At 40.8% G+C, this 19,295-nt stretch overlaps 5 protein-coding genes across 14 annotated transcripts in view; 3 read left to right on the top strand and 2 right to left on the bottom strand.

Annotated features, from left to right (window-relative positions):
• The window catches only part of LOC6736808 (contactin-associated protein-like 2), a 57,989-nt gene extending 47,726 nt beyond the window's left edge, over nt 1-10,263 (top strand). For 2 of the 7 annotated variants that reach the window (XM_016170190.3, XM_016170191.3), the window contains exon 21: nt 9,322-10,263. In XM_016170190.3, the coding sequence (XP_016030465.1) occupies nt 9,322-9,717 (396 nt within the window). In that variant the 3' untranslated portion in view covers nt 9,718-10,263. Of the gene's footprint in view, nt 1-1,874; nt 2,992-9,217 lie in introns of those variants that run through there. The other 5 variants (XM_016170189.3, XM_016170192.3, XM_039293248.2 and 2 more) reach the window with 5 other exon arrangements.
• LOC27206250 lies at nt 3,264-7,867 on the top strand. The gene has a single exon (XM_016170193.3). It carries the CDS (start codon nt 4,830-4,832, stop codon nt 5,190-5,192), a length of 363 nt encoding a protein of 120 aa, XP_016030468.1. The 5' UTR covers nt 3,264-4,829; the 3' UTR covers nt 5,193-7,867.
• LOC6736804 (histone deacetylase HDAC1) lies at nt 10,070-12,858 on the bottom strand. Its single transcript, XM_002083624.3, has 4 exons — nt 12,585-12,858; nt 12,038-12,150; nt 10,676-11,921; nt 10,070-10,609 (listed from the first exon to the last, which is right to left on the bottom strand). The coding sequence occupies exons 1-4, from the start codon at nt 12,625-12,627 to the stop codon at nt 10,446-10,448; spliced, it is 1,566 nt and encodes a 521-aa protein (XP_002083660.2). The 5' UTR covers nt 12,628-12,858; the 3' UTR covers nt 10,070-10,445.
• A 509-nt stretch (nt 12,859-13,367) lies between these two features.
• The window catches only part of LOC6736801 (tyrosine-protein kinase Src64B), a 32,559-nt gene continuing 26,631 nt past the window's right edge, over nt 13,368-19,295 (top strand). For 2 of the 4 annotated variants that reach the window (XM_044922861.1, XM_016170195.3), the window contains exons 1-2: nt 13,368-13,648; nt 14,258-14,397. The gene's annotated coding sequence lies outside the window, so the exon portion shown is untranslated. Of the gene's footprint in view, nt 13,649-14,192; nt 14,398-19,295 lie in introns of those variants that run through there. The other 2 variants (XM_039293250.2, XM_039293249.2) reach the window with 2 other exon arrangements.
• On the bottom strand, nt 16,643-18,469 carry LOC27206278. Its single transcript, XM_016170880.3, has one exon. It carries the CDS (start codon nt 18,326-18,328, stop codon nt 16,643-16,645), a length of 1,686 nt encoding a protein of 561 aa, XP_016030460.1. The 5' UTR covers nt 18,329-18,469.

Raw genomic sequence — 19,295 nt, 5'->3', positions numbered from 1 at the left:
ACTTTCCACATTTCCACTTGACTTGCGGCGTCTACGCGCAAGCCTGATTGCAAAGCAACCGAAATTGAAGCGCACTCAAAACTTTTTTCCTGCCTCAAAATCAAAAAGTTTCGCCATCCAAAAGGAGTGAGCGTTGCCTGTCTGCTCCTTGAAGGAGTTGGTACAGTGGGTTATCCGAAAAGCGTCTTTATGGTTTAATAACTTTGGCATCAAAAAGTTCATTTCATTAATTACGCCTTTTGAAATATTATTTTTGATGGGCGTTCTTTTGTCAATATCTCTTGTTGTGAAAATTGTATAAAGTGTGGCTTTATAATTAATTCACAAGCAATTAGAAAAATTTTAATTGAATAATTAAGTTAATTTATAGCAATGAGTGTATTTTTCTCTGTAGTGAATCATATATTATGTTTTATTGAATTTGTTATACAAATTTAAACGTAATTAATTTGTAATCAGCAATGGAAAAACAAATATGAATTAATTAATCAAGTAACAACTTAATACATTAATTTGTCTATAAATTTATGAAAATTCATATGATTAAATTTATTACCTTTTTGTGTAGTCTTCAGCTTCAATAATTAAATGTTTTTTAATTTTTAATTTATGGGTGTTTGTTGAGTTGGCTTCACTGTAGTGAAAATCGAAGCTGGAAGCCGCATCTTTTGTTTAAGCAGCCCAAAAAGTGCAAGTGCATCAGCTGGTGGCTGTGGCTCATGCTCCTCCTCGTGCTGATTCCACTGAGGTTGCTCCTGTCATGCATGCCAAGTTTCTTTTTATTCAAAAATGTTTGTGGGCGTCTTTGCGCTTTTCTTTCATCTTGCGTTGCAAGCGCTGCTGCTGCTGCTGCTACTTCTGCTCCGTTTCTTGCACGCTTTTCCAGATTTTCCAGCAGTTCCGCCCACCGCTCCCCTGGCCGCTGTTCATTTCGGCCTGCCGCAAACGCAGCACGCACTTAACTTTGCCAGCTACCACAATGCTGCGGTGAAACTCATTACGAGCTTAGAATGCAAAAACGAAACCCAAGCCCCCACAAAATGCAGCAGCAGCAGCACAGCAAAAGCAACAAAGTGTTCGACATGCCCAAAAAGCACCCACATCCACATGTTGGGGCCATCACACAGATTTTCCCCTGTTTCCTCAAGTTTCATATAAATCTTAATGAAGGCAAAGAAGTCAAACTGAGCTAATGATGTGTAAATTAAACGCAGACCACAATTTAATAAATAAATTAGAAAAAGTCGCTGATTAGAGATGTTTTGTGGTTTCAAGGCTAGAAAAATTTCAACTGATTTATTGTGCTCATTAATTATTTTTAAGCCGAGAAAATATGAAATGTTTGCAATTTTATAACAGTCGATAGGATTTGAAGTGAAATTTCGCAGCAATTAAAATTGTATTGACTGGTTAAGAAGCAAATTCAATGCTTTCACTCTGCTTTTCAAGCACAAAACAATGACTTTAAAAACGAACAATGGCGGTAAAACACAATGAGCTGGGCTTTTGGGGGCTGCGACTCAAATTTCACTCTTGAATGAGTCCATAATTCTGGTAATATTTTTTTTCCTACCTTGTCTGAAAAGGTACAATGAAAAATTGGTGAATTTCAATTGATTGCTCCAGCATCAAATATGCAAATATCGCATAACTAACAAGTGAGCTTTACGAATCTCCTGCGCGCATGTTAATTAACAAAAAATTAATGGCATGAACAAAACTAATCGCACAGTATTTTTTAAGAGGAATGCATCTATCAAGTCAAGAGCTGCATGTGAAATATTAAAATATATAACTAAAACACCAAACCGAGATGGAAGAGTCGAAAAAGTTTTTAATAAAAAGCAATACGAAACATTGGTGCACTTTGACAGCAGCAACATGAAATGCAAAAGCAGCTGCCGCCGCAACGACAACTGTCTCAACGAGGAGTTGGACTCCAGCAGCAGTCGAGCTCCAAGCGGAGGAAGCCAGGAGGAAGTGGTGCAGCCGGAGGAGCAACTGCAGTTGGGCCGGCCACAGTGCGGCGACAAGTTTCTTGGGGGCCGCCAATCGTGGCCGAAACGGATGTGGATTTGGCCAACAACAGCAGCGGCAACAGCAATGGAAATGGAAATCGCAAAGCGGGCGGCAAACAAAATGGATACCATGGCGTCAATAGACGGGCCACCACCACCAGGAATTGAAGCTGGGCAACTGTCGCAAAAAACTGTCGCAGCGAGACGAATGCCAAAATGGCTCCTGAAAATATGTATAAAAGCATAAATATTTAGCCGAATTGATGGCAAGAAAACAAAAAACAAAAAAAACCCGGCCAAAACCAACAAGGCACAAAGGCAGCAAGCGAAAGAGCCAGAAAAACAAAAGCAATTTGTATAAATAAAAGCGAGTCAAAAGTGCGACAGAGACAAAGGCAAAACAAATAATATAAATTGAAAAGAGGCAAGTCCTTGGATTGCTGTGTATAAAGAAAACTGTCTGCCCATCGACTTGAATATTCCTCAAAAAATACAGAATGTCATAAACTTTTTGCATCAAATGTTGCAACAACTTGATTCGAAACTGGCTAAGAATTTAAGACTTTAGCTTAAATACATTTGAACAAAGACAAAAGGATTTCGTACTATAGAAAACCGAACTATTACCAGAATTAGTGGGATATATGCTTCATACCAACTAATAAATTTAAGCAAGCTTTGAAATCTTTTGTAATTGTTAATATGCTTATTTGTTTAGCAGTTATTTTGTAATTTTGTGTAGTTAATATCAAGTGCACACTTAGCAATAACCTCTTTAAACTCATAAACTTACATGTAAATTGATACCTTTTTAGATTTAAGCACAAAATTAACTTTGCTGCAACGCAAAGTTGCCTCCATTAAGTTTTAAGAAGTGCACAACTTTTTGTTTTTTGGTTTTTGTAAATTCCATTCTGTACTGTGTGATATACGAATGTAATAAAAGTTCTTCGGCCAGGAAATGAGAACACAACTTTAACTTCTTTCATATTAAATGATGAGAAATTACGCAGAATAACTCGCCCATACATCAATTCATTTAAATGCGTTTATTAAAAAACTTTCGCACAGCAAAAATGCTGACAACAACAAAAAAGGAGGGCGTCGTCGAGATTGATACAACAACAAGGAGCCATGGAGTCGAAAAAGATGGAAAAGTGAAGCTCACATAATGGCACTTCAATATGTGTGGGGGAAAATGGGGAAAATAGTGTATATTACGGTGTGGAGAGGGGTGAGAGGTGGGGATTTCATGGGGGACGGTTACCAACAGCTTGTTGGTGGCTTTGTTGGTCAGTACTTTTAACTAATGTGTTTTGTGCGACCATAGAAAATCTCAAGTACTCATAGAAGCTCAGACACATACACACCGGCTCCCTCATATGATCTACTTAAAGTGTGCACTGCAAGAAAAAAGTAATACTAATATGGATATTGAACTGCTACTAACTAAAATAACTAAATCCGAAACTTAGCTAATTTACCTTCAGAATTTAACACCAAATACTTAAAGCATACTTGATGCTTAACTAGAACTCCTTAAAAAAGTTAACCCTTATTTTTTTGAGTGTTGAACCGCAAAGGGTGTTGGTGTAAAAAAGGGGAGCTTATATAGCCAGTCTGGGGCTCCTTCAGTTTCGGCTCCTGACTGCATAAAATAACCGCATAAAATGTCGTTAAGTATAACGAAATTGAGTCTGCACATAAATTCAGATTATGAGATTAAAATGTTGTGATTTTCGCACATAGAAACGAGGTTTGGGTTGGCCAGCAAACCCTTTTTTTCTCGACGATGAAACCCAAAAAATGAGCTCTCAAATATTTTGGGTGGAAAATGCGATGGAATAAGCAGTGGCTGCCCCATCAAAAGTGGCAACAACATCAACAGCAGGCAAGTCAATGTTATGAGTTTATATCGCCCTTTTGCCCCGAAGCATAAATTTATGAAAAAGCAACATTGCGGAGGCACAGTGGAATGAATCGGATGCAAGTATCTAAATCATATATCAGATGGCTTGAAGAACTTATAGAATTTGCTTAAGCCACTTAAAAATGTTTAATATATGTATATAGCATAGATTAAGTGGGAAATATTTACAAGCATTTCGTTCAAATAAAATGCATTCCGCTCCACTGTCCATCTGATGAATAATAAAGAAGTTGCGGTTCTGGCCGGCGATCAAAGTCAAATATTTGGTTTGGATGTTTACAAATTGGGTCAGCTGGTCATTTGGCCTGGCCTCCAGCCGAACTACAGCTCCTCTTCGAATGTCTGGTTTTCACCCCCTTCGCTGTGAATTTTCCAGAAAATACAGGCCGTGGATCTCAGCTGTCGCTTCATTATGACGCTAATTGCCAGGACATGCCGGCCAAAGGATTAGCAACACGTAAACCGAACAGCACAGCATTCGATGAGACAGCAAAAACCAGGACGAGCTAGAGCATGAGAGAACTCCATGGAAGAGTCGCTCCACTCATAAACATTTTAGTTTGACTTAATCCGGTTATATATCCGGATTAGCAACCATGAGTGCCACGAAGGTGTATTTTTTTCGCTACTCCCGAGAACTTTACGACACTTTTTAGGTAATGAATGGGATTACATTTTTTTAATCCACCACCACCCGCTGGCTGTAAAAAAATTAGTGCCGAAAAAAACAGTGCATTCAGGTCAGTTTTCGTTCTGGGAAACCGATTGACCTGCGGCCGTGGGTCTTATGAATGGGCAGGTCAGGAAAAACGATTGCGTATAAAATAAGCCGGCCACTCTGATGCAACCAGCAAACGGAGTCAAGCAACCACACGGTCAAGATGTGTCTCATAGAGCAAAAGAAGGAAGTTAAGGATAACTGCAAGGAGAATCCTACCCAGAACTCGGTGGATTCATCACCAAAGTCACCCACCGCCGCATACGCAATGTTTTTGCACCGCGAAGAGCTGAGGAGGAGAAAACTCCATGTCTCTCGGGTTTCAGTCACCAAAATTCACCTGACCAGCGAGCTGATCGCTCAAACCAAGCAGAATATACGGCAGTGCAGCTTCGAGGATCTGGAGATTCTGGCCAGGGAGACGCTCTTCAAGAAGAATCTGCAAAGAAATCTTTACTATCGACGCATGCACATCCATCAACTGATGTTAAGCAAGAAGAAACAGCAGGCCAAGGACAAAAAGTGAAGTTATGAACAATGTTATTTAGTATAAGAACAGCATAAGTGATTTTTACATTTATAAATATTATAAGCTTAAATTAAGACAATAAAACACTTTGAAAATTGCAAAAGCCTTAATTGAGGATAAATGGAGCAAAGTGAACACATATTCCTTCTAAAGAAACATCCTTTGAATTCATAAATATACTGCTTTCCACTTTAAGTAAATGAACTCACCCATTTACAATCAAGAATATCTGAGATACAGTCGAAAAGATAGAGTTTAACCCAAACTAAAACTTAAATTAAACTTCAGTCATTTGTGAAAGCCAAAGTGACGGGGCACATTCACATCTTATCTTTGCCCCGGCAAAAGTGCAATTTCCCATTTAAATATTTGATTATGTATACGTATTCGCCCAGTCGTAATTGTCAGAGAGCAAAGTGTCGGCGTCGACCTGCACTTGTAATGGGTGTAAAAACAAATTTGCACATGATTACCAAAAAACCCGGTCGGCGAAACTGCGAACATTTAATACAACTCAAACAAAATGGGGCGTTGCATAAATTTGAACAGGCCAAAGGGGGTTGTAGAAAAATGCTTGCCTTTTTAGACTACATAAATTTTAATTAAATGTCACTCATACGCCATGTACGCCAAGCACAATGTGTGTGTGTGCGTGCAACGGAGTGCTGTTTGCTGCGATGGTGTGAGTGCTGTGTCTGTGAGTGGTGCGACAAATGAATGCACATGAAAGTGGCGCACGAATTACACTTTATTGAACAGCAGGAGCCAGGACGAAGGGGGGTACACAGGACGAAGGACGAAGGACAATGGCGACGAGAGTGGAGCTCATCTAAAGCGAAGCGTAAAACAAAGCAGGACAGCAAGGAGTCCGAAGGGTTTTCGCCGCTCCGCAGCTGTGCGTTTTTCGCAATTTTCCACAAATTTATTTTATGGCTGCTGCCAAATAGTTGCACAAAAATAAACTCTTTTTTAAGGTCCTTATTATATAGGTATCAACATTTTTTGACGCGTTAAATTTGAATTTAGAAATGTCATGTACAAATATTTTCAAAGTAATAATAGCTTCGATATTATAAACTCTAGGAAAACTAGGAACATTTTTCTATTCACTTTCAGTATGCAATTAAATATGAATTTTAATAATTTTCTAGAATTCAGGATAGCCTTGTTTTATTCCAGAAAAGGAATCAAGTAAAATGGGTACAGCCACCAATTTTCTTATTTTTTGGCAGCTAGTTCTAATTATTACTTTTTGGCCAACTTTTTTGCGACTTTTTGTGTGTCTAGTAGCAGTTTGTTTGTTTCCATTGGTGGCGAATCTGCGGCGTTTCCTTTTTCGTGCATTTTCATTAAACTTTTACAGCATGCATTATTCATGTTCTACAACAATTGCTATTGTAAATTTGGAAAATAGAAGAAAATTTCGCTTTCCAGTTCACTGGCACTAATGAAAACCCATCAGGAGCAGCAACATCTTTCGCTGCCACTCGAAACTTTTACAATAATTTCAACATATGCGTCTGGCCTTCTTGACAAATTAACTCAAGTGCGCAATGAAGTGTTTATTGTGCTGGAAAAACTTTTTTTTTTGGCGTCCATGCTGAGCTCAAGGCGTGGTCACGAAAAATCAGGATATGCGCAAGGATATACGCGTGTTTACATACTTTTTTTCCAACAATCGAACGGATAGAGATGGCATTATTAATCATTAAAAAGCTGAAATATATTAATAGCAATGATAATATATATTTAAATGTTAAATCTGATAAATAATTTTATTTCAAAATTATAGATTTAAAGTGAGTAGAATCAAAAAATCTTTATAATTGGCTACTTAACATTTTATTTTTATTTTTACGGAAAATAGATTTGGGTATTAACTTCTCGAATTAATATATTTTAAATTTATAAACTGTTTATAAAAAAGTAAAAATAATGCCACCACTGAAAGCACTGACTGAACGTAATCGTCATGCTGGCTTAAAGCAATTTGTTATTAATTTCCGCGTTGAAAAGTTGAAAAAAGCAAACTTTTTCTTTGCTTTGTTTCGGCTCTTTCGCTTTTCCCTATATTTTCCTCATATTTTCCCGAACTTTCCATCTCTTTTCCGCTGCCCCAGTGCGTCTCAATGCCACTTGGCATTCATTTAATGCGAAAAGTTATTGTCGTTTTTCGTTCTTGTTGTTGTCGCTTGTGTGTTGCCACATTAAAACATTGCCCATAATAGTTAACAAGGCATTTGCTTGTTGACCATCGACCAAATGACCGGCAAAACTTGTGCTTACATTGTTCAACATGTGTAATAAATATATATTTCCACCACCACCCTTCCAAAATGAATGTCCATATATTTATGTGCGTTCGTTAAAATATAATACATATAAGTTAATACATAAAGGGAAAATAAAAATAATGCAAAGCATTTTGAACTATAAACATTAATTTCATTTTAAATATATATCACATTTTTCAATGATAAAATTTGTCCTTCTCAAATTAATTTCTTATATTAAATATCAATTGTTTTTATGATTGTCATTACAGCTATTCAAAAGTAGTGTTTAATAATAAAACAAATATTTTGTAAAATATCTCATAAAATAGCAACATTTTTCACCAGGTAATAAATTGGAATTTTCCACCTTTGTGCGATGAGTTGGCAAAGTTCGTCGTAATACAAACATATTCGAAATGCACGCGCCGCGAAGTATGCAATGAAAAATGTGGGGAAACAACAATGTTAATACGCCTGCCAAAGGAGCCCCGAAAGGGGGCGTGGCAGGTCCTAGGGGCTACAGGAAGTGTGTCAGTGTCAGTGCGCTGGATGAAAGTGCAAGTTTTGCTTATTGTTTGCAATGCTGCCACTGCTCCAGTGCCTCCTCCAGTAACCTTCGGCCAAGAACAATAAAACTGCTGGAAAATGAAACTGAAATGAAACTGCGTCCCATGCAAATGCGAAATGGAAAAGTATGAAAAGCGCAATTGCCAGGGAAAAATAAAATTTTAAATGCTATTTTCTATACCCCGTGGCACAAAATTGTGATCTACTTAGTGTCACAAAATTCTATTTGTTTGCTATACTGATTTTTATTTTATTTAAATAATACTACACAAACTTAAGTTTTGATTTCAGTTTTTAATTTAGTAGGTAATTTAAATACTCAATATATTCTGGCTAGGATATTTAACAGGCCTATATGCAACCTCTTTGCTAACTTCCTCCATTGGGAGGCGACAGCGATGCATTCACATGGCCAACACATTTGCACTTGACTGAAACGCTTTGGCCGCCTGCCTTGTTCTGGATTTTCCTCTGATCCTGGCGATGCCACGCCCCTTGCTGCGGGAAAATAGGGAGGGCGGAATCGGGAACACGCGTTGCGGAGCTGCCATAGAAAGTTCCGTGAAGTGACTGGCGGGTTTCGTGTAACCAAGACACCATCCGGACTCCTGACGTGGCGCCTTTTGTTGGCCGGAGCCTTGGGGCCGGGCTTATGGGGCAGCAAAATGGATTTTGGACGGGGTCCGCCATCCGGAATGCAATACAGGAGATGCACACACAAAGCGTGCACTTAGAGAAAAAGGAATAAATTAATGATTATTAAAATAAATTTTTAGTTGCTCAAATAGACATCTTAATTAACGAGTTAACATTAAACTTCGTATATAAAACCAGCTTTTATTTGCTTACTTAAACTAATTAATTGCATCTATGCCTCTTATTTTATTTATATAGTCCCCTAAATGTTTTATGTGTACACCTTCATGTCAGTTCAGTGCATTTATTAACAACATAAAGTGCCAAATCACGACAGGTGCCAGAATCTCGTTAAAAAAAACTTAAATAAACTTTTGCCAGCTGAAAATGCAGCTTGAATAACCGTCATTCCCCCTGCGCTATCCACTCTGTCTATCTTTCAAAGCCTTTAAATAATTATAAAACTTTATCTCTTCTCTGGACACACGCAAACATGAACCCCTCACTACCGTCCATGTCCATTGAACGTCACTTTGACTAAAGCCAAATAGAATTAAACCCTGAAAAATATTTGATCTAAATTCCGGAATTCCTAACCCACCGCCCACCGCCCACCGTTTTTTCCCGACACGCCACACCGAATCCAGCATCCCATCCAACGTCCTGATGCCATTTTCATGCCCAATCTCCCCCAGAAAGCGCAGCAGCGGCAGCCACAGGAACACAAATCCCGCCACAAAGCGCCCGATGACACAGAGGCTCCAAAGCAGCAGCAGCAGCAGCAGTCCTTTGATGTAGCCACAAATGCCAATGGGTTCTCCCTGCCAGCGAAAAATCCGGAGGAGCCGGGTGGAAAACCCCCATTGGTGCCGATGCGACAGCATCACTCGAAAGTGACGCGCCCACCCCCGCCGCCGACGCTTTTCCTGGAAAACTCACTGCTGCAGCGCCAGTTCGCGAATCCAATTAGTTACTTGGGTGGACCGCGGCTGCAGCCGCGCAGTAATCGCACCAGCATCGACTCGATATTATCGCTGGATTAGCACCGCAGCCAGTTTCCAGTTCTCCGCCCACTCCAATCCGTGGAAAACCTCGCAGACTAGTCACAAACTGTCAACTGGTGGGCGGGAAAACCCCCAGTGGATCCTCTTCCCCAATGCCACAACGTCCTCAACTTAGGAACTCAAAGTTAAAAACTTAAAAATTGTTAGCTAGACCTAGTTAAAATACAAATAAATTGTTTAAAATTATCGTTTTGTTTGTTACAAAGAAAAGTTACCTAAATGTGGAAACGTAAGTATATTTACTCATGATAAAAGGGAAATCCAAGCTTCCAAAAGAAAATATAAATTTAAAGGTAGCGGCTCAAATAATTTTCAATTAAAATCCAAGGCCTTTTGTACGTATAAATATTTTTATTTGATTAAATTAGTTTCTGCGTTATTCGCCACATTGGATCGCTTGAATAAGAATGCATACACTTTTCGCTTAGCTATACACCTTTGATCTTAAAATAAATTGTGTTTAAGCCTACAATGAGTTTATGTTCCGCCCACTGATTACTGATTTATCCCCCGGGGGATTATTCCCACTAGAAAAAGGAGCCGATCGCAGTGGGACCTTGTGGAGGGGCGTATATAAAAAACCCTGGACATGGCTAGGGGGCGTGTTGATGAGGGGGCACGGGGATGAGACGACGCTAGGTGAAATCCGGTGGCTTGTACTTCGGCGGTCGCTTAATTGGCTTCTATAACCAATTGCGGCCGCCACGTCAAATGTTGTTCTCCTTGGCGCCCTTGGCCCCGGCACCAGAACCTGATCCCGATCCGGATCCGGCATTAGCTGTCGCTCCGGCGTCATTATCGCTCTTGTTGTTACTGTTGTTGTTGCTATTCGTATTGGACGCCGTCGACTCCTCGCCATCAGCTCCGTCACCTGAAAACAGCATCATGATTTAGTTAGAACCATTATATTTAAAATTACTAATCTTTAATCACTCACCCTTTTCCTTTTCATCCTTGATCTCGCTGGACGTCTCTGAGGATGCCTTGTTGCTGTTGGTGTCCTTGTCGAGACGCGGCCGCTTTCGCTGACCCTTGTACGTCCGGTTATCCCTGCGACCGCCTTCGCCCTCATCCTCCGAATCGGAGTACTCGTTCTCGGGCACAATGCGCTTGTCCTTGTCGCTCTGCGGCAGGCGATCGTCCTTGTCGACCTTGTCCTCGTCGTCGGACTCATCGTTGATGGCATCCTCGGGAATCGCTTGGATTTGCACGCCCGGAGCGTGGGGCAGCATGCGCAGGTTCTCGAACAGACGGTTCTTGATCTTCTCCAGGTACTCGGATGTATTCTGATTCGTCATATTGCTGGGGCTTATGTGCAGCTTGAAATCGGGTCCAAAGTACTCGAAGTAATCGTTGTAGGGCAGTTCGTTGGCTATCTCCACGGCCAGTGCCACGGAGGTCTCATAGGTCCAGCAGCGGGATACGTTACGAATGGTATAACCACCACCGCCGACCATCAGGAACGGCAGGTTATACTTCTTCACGAACTCCACGCATTTGCCGTGACCCTTGACGGTGAGATTGAAGCAACCTAACCGATCGCCAGTCAGCGAATCAGCGCCACACTGCAGCACCACGGCTGCCGGCTGGAATGTTTCCATCACCTTGCTGATAATGGGCACAAATATGCTCTCGTACGCGTCATCATCCATGCCATCACGCAGGGGTATATTCACCGCATAGTACTTCCCCTTGCCGGCGCCAATGTCTCGCAGATCGCCGGTGCCCGGGAAATACTCTCCGTACTTGTGGAAGCTGACAGTCATCACACGATCGGTGGTATAGAACGCCTCCTCCACGCCATCGCCGTGATGCACGTCTATATCTATGTAGAGAACACGCTGGTGGTATTTAAGCAGCTCCAGAATTCCCAGGACAATGTCGTTGACGTAGCAGAAGCCCGAGGCCTCCGATTTTTTGGCGTGATGCAGTCCACCGCCCCAATTGATGCAGATCTCCGAGGCTTGCTTATTCAGTTTTACGGCCGCAGCTACGGATCCTCCGGCGGAGAGTTGGCAAAACTCGTACAGTCCATCGAAGACGGGACAATCTTCGCCGACATTGAATCGCTGCATCTGCTTGTTGTACTCCGACATGTTGTCCGGCCGAATGGATCGCAGGAACCGGACGTACTCGTCCGAGTGGAACTTGGTCATCTCATCGGCAGTGGCTTTATGGGGACGCTGGAATAGAGATTTGCATTTAATCAATTTTTTTTTTATACATTGAAAATTGTAATTAATAACATTTCGATTATTTCCCATCCCTAATTTCATCATATATTTATAAAATAACTCACGTATATTTCCATTTTTCGATAGAGCCCATAGTTGAGCAGCAGGTTGTGGGTCATGCGTATGCGGTGCGGCTTCATGGGATGACCCTGGCCATAGTAGTAGTTGCCAATGTCGCCTAGGGATCAAAAATCACAATTATGAGCACCTTGAAAAAGTAATTATTTGCCACGCTATGCGGAATACAAATTTTACGGCCATTGTCGGCGAGGCGTCTGTTTGAGAGCAGCACTTTTCCGAACGACCGCAGTGGTCGCACTTTCGCCCCGAACGAAAAAGCAACAAAATCACACAGAAGAGGAAGAGAGATATAAGGTACATACACACACACGCATGCAAGCGCACTGCGGTCGTATGAAAGAAGTGCGCTGTGACCGGAACGCGCTCGTACAGTCGCCGTAAAACTTGAAATTTGCAAAAAATGCTATCATCTGATGCTAAGTGGATGCGGAAAAAAACACCAAGTCGGCGCGGTAACCGTAGCTTGCACTTTGTAATCACAAATTACGCATCTAGTAGGTCTTTTACTTAATTTAAGTGCTCAATACTTACTGTCGTAGTAGTAACAAACGCGTTTTTTGCTGTGAGACTGCATTTTGCGGTGCTGTCGGCGGGTCTTAAGTCCCCTTAAAGTCGATGTTTTCCTATTCTTCGTCGATCGGAAGAACTCGCGAGCTCAGAAGATGGTTTACTTTGGCGCCGGTCCGACTTTTGGCACTTTGATGCCACTATATAGCCGAAATCGGAGCGTACAAGACAAATTCGCGATGAGGAAACCTCTGCAGATGGGCAGTGTGACCGCGGACTTTTTAAAATCTACACTTCCCGGCTCCGCAGAATATACTTTTAATACTAAATGCATGGATACCGAAAATACCAAACATATATGGTTAATTACTTATTAAATAAATATATTTGATAAATTACATATGATATACGATTACCCTCTTCATACAGAGTGGTAATTGTTTTTTTTTAGAGATATAAACAATCAGGAGTATGCACTTATTCTTAAAATTTAAAAATATCACGGCATCTTATAGCACAAGTAGCAGGAATAATTTATAAGTTTATAATGTGATGTTGAATGGCTAAGATCTGGTTGCAGCGTCTTAAGTCGATACTAGAGATATCGTTGGAAAACAATTAGAGTATCGGAAGTATTTAAAAATATTTTAAAATGTTCTATAAAAATATAAATGATTCATTATAATTTAAGAAAATGTAACTTAAATAATGTAATTCAAAAAAAGAAATACTAGGTTGTAGTCCGGGGTAAATCATCTTAAATCGATTAATCGATAGGAATTCCATGCTAATATCGAACTTTGCCCATCGCCAGAAGGTGCATTCCCTCTCTCTCTTTCAGAGCGTATCCTATCTCTCTCTAAAATCCACCGCAGTTTCCCACGATTTTCCTTCTCACTCTAAAATACACCGTTGAACGACTCGGACGCGATTTTCCAGCGCGGGTGATTTTCCTCCTCGGTCGGCGTTTTTCGGCGGCTTCTTATCGACAAACAATAGTGCTCAAGTACAACGAGATTTTGTAGTGTTTTGGAGTTGCTGAATTAGGGGCGATTGCTAATTGAAAAAAATTAATAAAACGGCGACGCGTAAGTTTCCAACTCCCCCATGTGCGAGTGTGCGTGTGTGCCCTGTGTGTGTGTGTGAAAAAAAGAGAAAGAAGAATGGAGTTGCAGTGGAAACACAAACACGCTCTCTCGCTCCATCTCCCTCGCACGCACACACTCACTGGGCGAATGAAGAAGTGGAAAAATTAAAACCGAAGTAAAGTGACAAAGCGGAGTGACCAATAATGCAAGAATAAACATATGAAACCCGCAGTGAACATTTAAAACAAAATTAATACTTTTCATAGGCGGCTAAAATATCCTGCGCAGCTTTTCTCTTTCCAACTTTTCTCTTTTTCCCGGAAGAGTATTTTTCTATCCCTTTCCCCCCCGGAGACCAACGCCTCTCCTCCGCAACTTTCTATTACTTTTTGTTAACTTCTCCCCTTCTTTCTTTCGGTTTTCCTCCTGTATTTCTCTCTGTTGTTGTTGCTGTGCCCGCAGGATATTTAAGACCTTTTTTTGCTGGCGTTTAATTATAGTTTTCATTGCTCACTCTCTTTCCCGCATCTCTTTTTCCAATTAGCGCCGAAGTTCGGCGCAAAGTAAAAAGCAAAAATATAGTATTTGTTGTTTTTATTTGGCCCGCAGACCGTGCAGTAAAAACAACAACTTTAACTACAGCAGCAACTTTAACTAACAGCGTAACTGTAAAGTCCGCTTTGCTTTTGATAGCAAATAAAGAGAATCGGAATCTGCAGCAAAGTTTTGATTTATTCTAATTAAAAAAGGTAAGTGCGATATAAAACCGGATTATAGCTCCTTTTCATTCGCACCTCCTTGGCCCGAAGTGCCGTTAGGAAGAGAAGCCAATGAACGCAAATAAGTAAACACAAAAACTAAAAAAAAAAATGAGTGCGAGATTTGCTCTCCCGCTGCATTTCTATTTATGCTTCTGTAGATGATAATGTGTACAGTGAAAAGTCGAAAAATGAAAAAATAATGAAGAAATGGAATAAAGCTTAACTTAACGAATCTTAAGACTTGTTCGTTATGTTCCGATGCATACTAACTGTTTCTACAGTTTTTTTTTTGGTCTTAAAAAATTCAAAATTCCAATTGGAGTAAAGTTGAAATGTTAGTTGCTTTATATGATAGTTTGGTTCTAAAAATGTATTAGCAACCACTAAATTGTGTCTGGTTCACTTTATCGAGGGTCTTCCGTATTTAGTTATTGCTCCGGCTGCTGTAAAAAGTCAAAGAGCATTTGTTGTTGCTGCTATTGTAATTGCCTCCAATTTGTGGAGAGTCATTGGATGATGAGTGAATGGGGGCGGGGAAGGGAGATGGAAAGAAGAAGCTCAAGAGCAGCAGGCGTCGGCGCAGCAGCTGCTCCTTCTCTCTCTCTTCCTCTCGCTCTCTCCGTCTGGTTTATCCCTTGTGCGCTATTTTCGGCATTTTGTGCTTATTTATTTACCTTTTGGTGGCTTGTTTATTAACCCCTCCTCTTCCCCTCTACTCTAAATCGCTCCATGTGCTTTGAAGTTCAAGCCACAAAATTTGTTTTTATTTTTTTTATTTGTTCGTTTCTTTTTTTGTACATTTGTAGCTTATCTGTTGCAGTAAAGTTTCACCCTCACTCCAAAAATTAAAACCCCTTCAATTAACATTGCTGCCGTCTGTTTTCTGTCTCTGCTACTTCTTTCCTTTTTCCCTCAGTTGTCTTTCCTTTTTTCTCCTTTTACTTTTTGTGGCCAGCCGCTGATAAAGACCGCAAATAGTTTGTCTTTGCTTCACATTTTTTGAGTACAGTGGCTATCGCTTAAAGGTAACTAAAAACGAAACAGGAAACTTTTACGGTTTCAGGAAGTACAGAGAATTTCCAGTCCTGACAGCGTTTCTTTGTCAGAACTCGATTTGATTCTTTAAGATTAATTAGGGTGAATTGATATCCGAATTTGGGGAACTCATTTAAGCAAATACTTAAATAAACCTTTTCCCAAAAACGTTTAAATCCGAGTCACCAATCTTATCCGATTGTGCCCTTTTATGTTGGCCGTTGAAAATCATAGCCGTTTATTACTGTACAGATTTATGGCCGCTTCTTCTGGAGTCTGTTGCTCTTTAACCCTTAATTGGTGAGTGGGGGTTTTCAATGGAGATCCATTTGAGTGCAACTGGGCAATTATGCTGCTTGGCCGCTGTCCGCTCCTAAACCCCATTCCCTTCGCCCTCCGTTTTAGTGCCCCCTCGTCTTTGACCCCCTTGCTAAATCATTGCAAAATGGCAATCGCAAAATGCTCTCAAACAAGTAAATCTGCTTAGCTCGACTAACGGCAAACTTGTTGAGATCTTTTCATTTCTCTATTTTGCTCGCAGTTCGCTCGCTGTTGTTGTTCTTCTTCGAATTTCCTATTTTGCACACAAAGCGTTTTACATGATACGGACGACCACAAAGGCAAAGAGTCAATCGGAAAGGGGAGCGGGTGGCGGATGAAGGGGATAACACAGCGTGGGAGGTGCAATAAGGAGAATCCAAACGAATAAAAAGTAGTCAAAGCAACAGAAGTGGAGACGGAAGAAGCGGAACAAGTAGAAAACTCAATTGTTCACCGCTCTCTTTTAGCTCCTCCTTTGTTCCTTTCCCTGCCAGCTGTGCGTGTATGTGTGCGTGTTTGGCCACTTAGCCAGCAAACAATGCGCACAGCAGCAGCGTTTTATTGATAAGAACTGAAAAGGAGAAAAGGCGAGGGAAGTGAAGAGAGGAGAGGAGAGCGGCGAAGGCGAGGAAAAGTGGAAAGTGCGTAGCAAGTGCGACAAAAAAGAATTAATGTAGAGATGATTGCCTGAGTGGAGAGAATTTCAAGTGGATTTTCCCTTTGATTGTCAGAAAACTACTACTTTTGAGAATTTTCAAATAAGATCTTACAGATGCAATATTGATTGGAAACTCTTAAAAATACTATTTACATATAAACTTTATTCAATAAGGCTAAGCAAAACACACAAATTTAAAAACGCGAAATGTAAACAAACTTAGGGTATCAACTCCATCCTCTTTCTAAATGTATTCCTCAACATATCGTCCTCGAAAATGTAGTTCATATATGGGCTACAGGTGAACAGCATTTTGTATAAACAGCGGTTTATGGCCTTCATAAAACGATCATGGCTGGAGCATAGTTTTCCTCGCACCTTCATTTCCTTAGCCTCGTTCAGCTTTTCCTCCACCCTTAATAAATACACCAGAATGCGACCCAGATCGTTTTCAATGTAGGCGAATTTGTCTTCCTTCAAGAGTCTTACGCAGATGCTGACGAGTCCTTGAAGGATCCAAACCAGAGGTTCCCCAGACAGCAGCACATGATTTAGATTGGCCAAAGGATCTAGGTCGTACAAGTAGCTATAGTACCGCGAAACAATTGGCAATCGAAACCATAAACCCTTCCATGTGCTGGGGACACAAAAAAGTTGTGGCGGAGGAGTCGATTTTGCCAATAAACGAATTTGAGGATACTTGGGTTTATTGTTCTTTAGCAAATGGCAGACCGTAATGCGCGGAGCCAAAGAGGAATCCATCCTGTCCAGAAATGCATCTAGCATTTCCAGTATAATGTCGCGTAACTCTCTCCAATTTCGATTTCCTTGGCCAAATTCCATTTTAATCAAATCAAGGCACAAGCTGCCCGACATGGCGGCATAAAACTCACGGGCTGCAAGCAATTGAAATCCATAGATTTCCTCAGTGTCCAGAGCCATTGCTACTGGTATTGAAAATTTGTGGCTTTGTATATCCCCGGGCATTGGTCTCATACGCATTATGCAGAAAAAGTATTGAAAACGTTCCCATATCATATTGAATAGATTTATATCTGTATACTTGTGCTGGTGTCTTACATCACAAATAAGTGATAGTTGCCGCTGAAGAATTAGACCATAAAATTTCGGAACGATATGCAGTTTGACTAGGATCAGGGTGGCTAGCAACCAAGCTTGGAAAAGTCTTTTGGGTTGCGTTATAATAACAGAACATCCAGTGGTCACTCCGCCTAATTCGGTAGTGTCCAGGAAACCCATGGTTGGCCAGTAGATCGAGGCAAATAATAAAGTTGGAACGATGGCCGCTTTGGCAGAAGTCTTTAATTGGTTACACCAGATCTGAAGCAGACACTCCTTCATATCCAAATGCACAATGGGCAATGGGAATCTTCGAAGGCACCTGCCATGACTCTTTTGATAATAGGAAATCCCACAAAAGCAGCCAAAGGTCATGAGGTAATACCAGGATCCTCCCAGCAAGTAATTCCCATTGTTCAAGTCCACAAAGGATGCAAAAAGCCAGCTGCTAGTCATGGTTATAGAGAGTATCGATGCAATCAGGCCAAGCCTTATAGGAAACTCGTAAGTTATCCTCAACATGTTGTTTTCGAAGCATCGGGGATTGCTATAATGTATGTGGCATAATACCAAACCAAATCCTATCGTGCTCACACGTATGAGCAACATTAGTACCGAGGAATACACCGAAAACAGAGTCCATCGCAGGATTTCAGTGACGGAAACCAGTGGACTCATCACCTCGAACAAATTGATGGCTAAGAAAATCATCAGCATCTGATAGTCGAGCCATGAGCAGAGTAATGTGGCAAATAGGAACCGATATAGCAATATCTTTTGGATCTTATGGGGCAGCAACTGATAATATTGGGGCACCTTCCGCATTTTTGCGTATGGATTTTGATTTAATTTGGTGACTAGTTGATTCTATATACTTCGACTACTGAGCTGCAACTTGTAACCTTCCTTCCGTCAGTTTACTGTCTCAATTGACATAGTTCCCAAGTCGCTGTTGGCCTGGTCATCAATCTATTTAATGGGCTGCCGTTGACCCAACTTACGCCCATTGTCGACCCCTGTCCCTATTTCGCAAAAGTTCAAAAGTTTTGATGCCAATTTAAAGTTTTACTTTTTCTATACCCTTACGAGGGCTGGCCATAATCATCATGACAGCGATTTGGTAACGGCAGAAAAGAAGTGTATTGAAACTAATTCATTAAACTAATTCAAAACATAAAGTCTTTTGTTTTCAAGTATGAACTTTTGAAAGTGAAAAGTGGGCATCCAATGGATTATTTAACATGATTCTATAAATTTTATTGTAATATATGTTGAAATGATCTGCTATCTATTACCAATAATATATTTGGGTATGTCAAGCTTCAATTTCCCCGTGAAATATTTTTAAGCATAGCTGTTGCTTATGTTTTATTTTTTGCCGTTCAGGTGACAAGTCAGCCAGGACTAAGTGCATCTAAAAATAAAGTTGTTGCCGCTGCAGGCACAACATTGCATTTCGCAATTGTTTTTATTCAGCGAGCGCCACTTTATTGGAGCTCTGCCACCTGCGGGGAAGGGGGGGGATAAATGGTTGGGGAAGCTGCTCCCAGCTAAAGTTCTAATTTATGTCGCTAAGTTTTTGCTGGCAAAAGAAAAGTTTGCAGTCACATTTAATGGTCAAAGCTGCAGGCGCAATTTCCACCGGGCGAAGAGAGCGTATTTCAAACGGGAATGGGAACTGGACACGGACATGGAAATGGACGTGGACATGGCAGAGGATGTTGCTCCGTTCCCCCCTTTTTTTGTTTGGCCTGCTGTTTGCCATTTCGGCCTGTGTGTGTGTGACCGCCTA

Source organism: Drosophila simulans, chromosome 3L (genome assembly GCF_016746395.2).
Source record: "Drosophila simulans strain w501 chromosome 3L, Prin_Dsim_3.1, whole genome shotgun sequence".
NCBI lineage: Eukaryota > Metazoa > Arthropoda > Insecta > Diptera > Drosophilidae > Drosophila > Drosophila simulans.
Note: the sequence above shows the minus strand (reverse complement) of the source record. Positions and strands in the feature narration are given on the sequence as shown.